This window comes from Nerophis lumbriciformis, linkage group LG08 (genome assembly GCF_033978685.3).
Source record: "Nerophis lumbriciformis linkage group LG08, RoL_Nlum_v2.1, whole genome shotgun sequence".
Lineage (NCBI taxonomy): Eukaryota > Metazoa > Chordata > Actinopteri > Syngnathiformes > Syngnathidae > Nerophis > Nerophis lumbriciformis.
In genome coordinates, this window is record NC_084555.2 from 36665075 (window position 1) to 36673354 (window position 8280).

General features: G+C 41.5%; 1 protein-coding gene across 1 annotated transcript; it reads left to right on the forward strand.

The window, feature by feature from the left end:
• The first annotated feature begins 1535 nt into the window (after positions 1-1535).
• On the forward strand, positions 1536-4213 carry LOC140678978 (uncharacterized). The gene is made up of 2 exons (XM_072913610.1): positions 1536-3875; positions 4118-4213. The coding sequence occupies exon 1, from the start codon at positions 2031-2033 to the stop codon at positions 3327-3329; it is 1299 nt and encodes a 432-aa protein (XP_072769711.1). The 5' UTR covers positions 1536-2030; the 3' UTR covers positions 3330-3875; positions 4118-4213.
• The last annotated feature ends 4067 nt before the right edge of the window (positions 4214-8280 follow it).

The window sequence follows — 8280 nt, forward strand, 5'->3', positions numbered from 1 at the left end:
TTCCATCAGCGACAGATGTTCTAAAGACCCTGGAATCAGACTTTATTGAGAGAACTTATGAGGATAAATATGTGTCCCAAGATGATGTGCATTTCATACAGTTCCTCAGTGACCACATCACACAGAAGAAGAGCGGGCATTATGAGATGCCACTCCCTTTCAAAGGTAACAGTCAGCCCAACCTACCAAACAACAAGAGGCTAGCCACAGTTCGCCTGCAGTGTCTCAAGAAAAAATTAAAGGCCAACAAACAATACTATGATCAGTACAAAACATTCATGGAAGAAACAATTAACAAGGGTGATGCAGAGCCTGCCCCTGCAACATCAGAGGGAGAAACAGAGTGGTACCTTCCGCATCATGGCATCTACCACCCCAGAAAACCGGACAAGCTAAGAGTCGTTTTCGACTGTTCGGCCAAATTCCATGGTGTTTCTTTAAACGACACTTTGCTAACTGGGCCTGATCTAATCAATCCTCTGGTAGGAGTACTTTGCCGATTCAGGAAAGAAGCCGTGGCCTTTATCTGTGATATTGAAAGAATGTTTTATCAATTCTCTGTCACTCCTGAATCCAGGAATTACTTGAAGTTCCTCTGGTGGACAGGCGGAGATTTGGAGAAGGAACCACAGGAGTACAGGATAGCGGTTCATCTCTTCGGAGCCGCTTCGTCTCCAGGATGTGCCAATTTTGGTTTAAAGCATCTAGCACGACAACACAAGGCTAGCTATCCCCGAGCATCAATATTTGTGGAGAAACATTTTTATGTTGATAATGGGTTAGTTAGCGTCCCATCAATTGATGAGGCCAGGAAACTGATCACTGAGTCGCAAGAGTTGTGCAAAAGAGGAGGCTTGCGCCTTCACAAATTCAACTCAAATGAAGAAGCAGTGCTCGCTTGCTTAGACCCCTCTGAAAAAGCAACAAACATTGAGCCTCCAGGCTTTGATCCAACCCCATCAGAACATGCTCTCGGCATTCAATGGTCGATAAAGAATGACACTTTCAGCTTTAACATCAGCTTGAAGGATCAGCCTTCAACCCGTCGTGGTTGTCTTTCTGTCGTCGCCTCTCTCTACGATCCACTTGGATTCATTGCGCCATTCAGCCTAAGTGGAAAACGTATCCTTCAAAACCTTTGTCACAGAGGCATCGGATGGGATGACCCACTCCCAGATGATATTAAGCCACGGTGGGAGGAATGGATAAATGGTCTTCTGAAGTTGAAAGAGGTGTCAATTCCAAGATGTTACCACCCACATGACTTTCATGACATTGTCAGAGTAGAGTTACACCATTTTTCCGACGCCAGCTGCGTGGGATATGGTGCATGTTCTTACCTCAGGTACAAAAATGACAAAGATGAAGTCCATTGCAGTCTCGTGATAGCGAAAGCAAGGGTCGCTCCTTCAAAAGTCACAAGTATCCCGAGACTAGAACTCGCAGCAGCGGTGGTTTCTGCAAAAGTAAGTGTCATGTTAAAGGGTGAGCTTGACATTAAAATTGATCAAGAAATGTTCTGGACTGATTCACAAGTCGTGATTGGGTACATCAACAATGATGCTCGTAGGTTCCACATATACGTTGCAAACCGTGTTCAATTGATTAGAAATAATAGTGATCCCAGTCAATGGTATTATGTGGACACCTCAGAAAACCCAGCCGATCACGCATCCCGAGGTCTCCATGCTTCAGATATTCACTCAACAAACTGGCTGCGAGGACCGAAGTTTCTCTGGGAAAGTGAATTACATCTAACACCCAGCACCCCAACAGACTTACTTGTGGGTGATCCCGAAGTCAAGACAATTCAGGTGCTTGCAACCAAAGCAAATAACTGCGACGACATCCTTAGGCGTCTGAGTCAGTTTTCCTCATGGACAAGACTTGTAAAGGTGGTTGCAAGAATCAAGAGGCTGGGGTGTAAACAAAACCAGCACAGTGAACATGTAACTGTCGAGGAGTGTGAGAAGGCCGCTGAGAAAGTGATTAAGATTGTACAGCAGCAAGCCTTCCCCCAAGAGATAAAGATGCTTCAAGGTGAAAAATGCCTTCCAAACTCAAGCTCTCTCTTCAGTCTGGATCCCATCTGGTCTGAAGGACTGCTCCGTGTTGGTGGGAGATTAAAACAATCATCTCTCTGTCACAAAGTGAAGCATCCAGTCATCTTACCAAACAACAGTCACATATCTAAGCTGATTGTGTCCCACTACCACGCCAAGATATGCCATCAAGGTCGAAGCCAGACACAAATGGAGCTTAGGAGCAATGGATTCTGGGTCATTGGTGGGAGCAAGCTGGTTGCCAAGTTGATACGCACCTGTGTGCTTTGCAGGAAACTTCGACGGCCGACAGAGAGTCAGCGGATGGCTGAACTCCCTAAAGAACGTCTTGAAGCCTCAGCACCGTTCACGTACAGCGGCATGGACTGTTTTGGACCGTTTATTGTAAAGAAAGCCCGCAAAGAATACAAAAGATATGGACTCATCTTCACATGTTTGTACTCTAGAGCTGTCCATATCGAGATGCTTGAAGATTTGTCGACAGACTCATTCATTAACGCTTTGAGATGCTTTATCAATCTGAGAGGAGCTGTCAGACAACTACACTGCGACCAAGGTTCTAACTTCATTGGCGCCAGAAATGAGTTTAAGGAAGCACTTAAACAATGTGACACCAAACTACTGGAAATCTTCCTGACTGAAAGGCAGTGCGAATTTGTATTCAACGCCCCCTCTGCCAGCCATGCAGGCGGTGTCTGGGAACGGCAAATCAGAACCGTTAGGAATGTACTGAATGCCACCTTCGCACAGTGCCCGGGTCGCCTTGATGACGCCTCTCTTAGAACACTGTTATATGAGGCTATGGCTATTGTGAACAGCCGCCCATTAACAGTAGATGCAATCAATGATCCACAGGCCCTGGAACCTTTAACACCGAATCACCTCATCATGATGAAATCTAAAGTTGCTCTTCCTCCCCCGGGAGAATTTGTGAAGGAGGATTTGTACGCTACAAAGAGATGGAGAAGAGTTCAATACCTCATCAAACAATTCTGGGGTCGCTGGAAAAAGGAATATTTGCTCAACATATCCACAAGACAGAAATGGCACTTACCTCAGCGCAACCTCAGAGTCAACGACATTGTCATCATTAAAGACGACAACCTCCCGAGAAATCATTGGCAACTAGGACGAGTGGTGGAGACTGTTCAAGACAGAGATAGCTTAGTCCGTCGAGTCAAAGTACAAGTCGGAGAGCGAAAGTCTCAAAGAAAACAAGATCCCCCCTCTAAACCTTCAGTTATTGAGAGACCAATCCAAAAATGAGTGCTTCTCCTTGAGAATTGATCAGAACAAACAGACTGACAATTGTTTATCGTGTACGATTACAGTACAGTTCACATACCACTGATAGTTAAATGTGAAGTTACTCATTTATCACAGTCAAGAAAATCCTGTACATTTCATTTGCTCTTTGTGTATTTTGTTCATTCCTTGTATCAGGATTTGGTGGGAGTGTAAATGGCAGCAAATTTTGTTCAGGAGATAATTGCAGTTCTGGCATGTTATGTTTTTGTGCCTTTATTTTGAAGAGCCCACTCTTATTCTGTTACTTCCTTTATTGCTGATACTTGACTTCCTGCTGCCGTTCTGTCTGACTTCAACAGCATACTCACGTTACTCCAGGACTGGTAAAACACGCTGACAAAGATATATTTCTCATATTCTGTGTGAACATTTGTGAGAGGTTATTTTATTGTGCCTCGTGTTTGTGTTGTTTATATGTCACATTTAAGGAGAGTCACTCCGAGCTGTGTGTGGAAGCTAAGCTAACTAGCGGAGCAAACTTAGCGCCCTTGGAAGCGGAAGGAGGTAGGAGGAGACTAATGGTTTTATTTGTTGTAAAACAAGTGGTTCATTTCATTTAAAACAAACGGGAAAATGTCAGTATTTGTATTTAAATAAGAGCTGTAACTTGTAATTAAGCTTAATTCATGTGAAAATTCATTATTTAAGTTTATTAAAAAGATTTGTTTATAAGTTTGAAAATGTAAACATGATTTATGTATTGTTTGTGGAAATATGGCATTTGTATTTTCTGTCCATCTTCATAGTTTTCACGGTGTCAAAATTGTGAGGAGAAAAGGAGGAGAGAATTAAAGTTGCACCAGTCGAAGCTCTCTGCATCTTGTGTCATTAATCCAAGTGGGCCGCTACATATATACCCAAACAAAACTATCTTTGGTATCATTTTTCCTCACTGGCGCGTTGTTTGACTGCTCTTCTTCGTTGGTTGTCTTGCAATTTGATTGGATGAATGCTGTGGGATGAAAACAAAGTGAATGTAATTTGATTGGATGTTGTACTGACAGGCAGCACACACGCTGACAGACACTCACTTGTACACAATGAAAAATATGGAGCGCTCCTGAATAACTTTTTAATCTTTGGGTTTTGGGGAAAGTAGCAAGTCTTGTCAAGTCAAAAGGCTCAAGTCCAAGTGAGGTCACAAGTCATTGATGTTAAAGCCGAGTTGCAAGTCTCTTTACATTTTATCAAGTCGAGTCTGACTCGAGTCCAAGTCATGTGACTCGAGTCCACACCTCTGCCAATTACAGTTTTTGTCATTTTTAGGGTATAAATGAACCCTGTTGTCTGCACTTGAAACTCGTCAAAAATATAATTGTAGACATTTCTAGGAGGGGAATTCAGCCCTTCAGTGCCATAGTAATCTAACTCACTTTTTTGTAGAAAATGGATGGATGGATTATTACAATGTTGAAATTGGATTAAAATTAGAATGTTGGATTGATAATAATGCTATTGTGTTGACACTCACTAACTCACTTACTTACTTATCATTATTCGAATTGTGGATTCATTCTTACAAAAATAATAAAGTTCAAATGATTACAATTTGAATTATGGAAAAAAACGTTATTTTTTATATTTAAACATTTTAACTGTATTACAACTTTAATGTTCGATAAGTATTCATACTATCGTGGTCTAATTAATTTGCTGACTAACACACTAACTTCACTTTTGCCTTTGATCAATAATATTTCATGATTGAAATTGGATTTTTGATTCAAATTTAAAAGAAAAAAAAGAAAGGGATGATTTACATACATACATACATACATACGTACCTGCTTGGCACTCAGCATCAAGGGTTGGAATTGGGGGTTAAATCACCAAAATAAATTTCCCGGGCGCGGCCACCGCTGCTGCTCACTGCTCACCTCACCTCCCAGGGGGTGATCAAGGGCGATGGGTCAAATGCAGAGAATAATTTCACCACATCTAGTGTGTGTGTGACAATCATTTGTACTTTAACTTTAATACATACAGTACAGGCCAAAAGTTTGGACACACCTTCTCATTCAACGCGATTTCTTTATTTTCATGACTATTTACATTGTCACTGAAGGCATCAACACTATGAATGAACACATGTGGAGTTATGTACTTAACAAAAAAAGGTGAAATAACTGAAAACCTGTTTTATATTCTAGTTTCCTCAACATAGCCACCCTTTGCCCTTTGCCAGGTGTGCCTTATCAGGGTTGATTTGTGAAGTTTCTTGCTTTATCAATGGGGTTAGGACCATCAGTTGTGTTGTGGCCTGTACTATGTGTGTATCTATCTATATATATATATATATATATATATATATATATATATATATATATATATATATATATATATATATATATATATATATATATATATAAACGTGTTTGCATATAAAGTAAGTGATGTTTTTGATCAAATCCATAGTTCAAATTGGATTACAATTTAAATATGGGATTCATATAAACAATAGAAATGTGTTAGATCACAATGGCTCAATTGTGCTTATTTTGTATGACTATAATGCAAAGCTATTTTGCTTTCATATGCTTTCTTGTCACTCGTTCAGTAAATCGGATGCAGAGGTGTTTGATCGCGCTTCTTAATAAAAATATGCCTCGCTCTCACACATTCTTTTCAATCTCACATCTTAAATTGATGATCTGCCAAGGCTTGGCGTTATTCATTTTCGCTACCCATTGTCAGCGGGATTTTGTCTAAAATCACCATTTTTTTGTCATTAGGTTTTCTGTTAACCTGTGGGTCAGGTGTCACTTTGGCCTTCAAAAAACCCAATACAGTAAGAGGGAGAGTGTTGAAGGTGTTAGATTATGTCCAGCAGAGGTGTGAGTTAACAATCACGGGTGTGGTCACAGAATGTTCATGTTACACGATAGTGATACAATATGCTGGCAAACTATCACTGAACATGCGCTCAAAGTGAAGATGATTCATGTGCTTTTAATTAGAAAATATGCTCCTCTTTTACTGTTTGGAAATCCTTAGAAATCATTTGAAAAAGGAACAGTGTTAAGAGTGCTTTCATCAGTCCCTCAAGGCTGAACGCGCTTTTCTTTGCTATTGTTATGTTTTCCATTTGACTGTGCTGTTGTGTGCAGACTGACTGCCGCAGGCCAGTTTCAAGCTCATGCACGTGAGGCCACACAATTATCTTGCAGCCTGATAGTGCAGAGCGACTCTGACATGCTTGGTGTCACTAAATTGAGTGCATGTAGGGTTGGGGGTTAAAAAAAAAAGCTCACCTGAAACCACAATTTAACAGAAGCTGCTGGTGAGCATTGCCTTGTAAGCTGTCATGTTAGCACACTTTCATTTGCAGCATGTAAAGTGCTTTGGCTACAGACCACTTAACCACAAGCTGGAGCTTGTGTTTTCTACATTCATACCATATATTTTGGAAGGTAAAGTCTCCATTTATCATCATCCATGCTGACGGGAGGAATAAAATGGCACCTGCTTGTCTAAAGGCTTGCTACAAAAATGTTGCAGCATTCAGTGAAGCCGCCACTCCACCTGCATGCCAATTACACGGTCACACTAATCTCCTCCACCCACATGCACACTCACACTCCATCCTTGAAAGTCTGTCTTTCAGCGTTTGCACTTCACAGCATATCCCCTGTAGGTATGGACACGTACGCCTGTCTCTACGTCTGTATATGAACTGACAGCTCTTAAGGCAGCCGCTAATTGACTGCTGCTCTATTTTGCAGTCATTATGGAAGATATCAGCATTCTGTCACACAAATTGTCCCCGTTGGGTGGATGTGGACTTTTCTTCATATCTCTTTCCCATTATAGGTGGATGCACAACACATAAGAGGGGCTCCAACATTCTGGTTTTTAGATATTTCCTGAATATCCCTTAGTGTACAAGATTAACAGGTAGACTTGAATCTATAGACACCACTGCCCTTGTTTTTTTTCTTTTAATGAATAAATGATGCCAGTTTGGTCAGTTCCTCAAAGTTTTACTTTCACTTCTGTGACATCAAAACTGCCATGACCTGTGCGTTTGGTAATGTCTTGTTTTGAGTTGGTTTGTGTTTTCCTATGTTTGTTGCTTTAGCGCACTTTTTTTGGTTGTACTTCCTGTGTTGTCTGTTAACCTTACTCTTGCCTCAGCATTGGCTTCATGTACCTGTTTTCAATTAACAATCAAGACAATTTAAAGTGGAACTGCACTTAATTTTTTACATTTTGTCTATCATTTGCTATCATTATGAAAGACATTACGACAAATGTAACTCGTCTATGAATGTTTGCCCTACCGTAGTGAGAAAAAACAACTGTTTGAATGCAAACGAGTAATCCTAACTGTCAAAGCCTATGAAAGCCATCTATGTCAAGGTTGAAAAACCATCCCTGAACAGAGGAGGTGGTCTGCGACACCATCTGTCTCCCACATACAACACTGTCCTTTCAACCATTCCTAAAAGACTCAGCAATTGGAGGAGCGGCGACCGGAGTACCTACAGAGAAGCGAAATACCACTTCAACAGGGAAGTGGAGAAAGCTAAATCTGTGTACTCTAGCCGTCTACAGGAACAGTTCAGCTCCAATGACTCTGCAGCCAACTCCAGCACTACATTAAAGGACTTAAAGGAGTCAAAGGACATAAAAGGACTCCAAGAACATCACAGGACTTCATCAAAGGCCCTCTCCATCCGAGAGGAGGATGTACGCTGGCAATTCTTGAAGCTGAACACGCGGAAGGCCCCTGGGCCGGATGGTGTCTCCCCCTCCACCTTGAGACACTGTGCGGATCACCTGGTTCCTGTCTTCACTGACATTTTTAACACCTCTCTGGAGTTATGCCGCGTGACGTCCTGTTTCAAGACCTCCACCATCGTCCCTGTCCCCAAGAAAGCACGGATCACAGGACTTGATGACTACAGGC

Bases quoted from the DNA above. Each gene is read 5' to 3' on its own strand.
- LOC140678978 (XM_072913610.1), top strand. From the start codon at position 2,031: ATGCTTCAAGGTGAAAAATGCCTTCCAAACTCAAGCTCTCTCTTCAGT.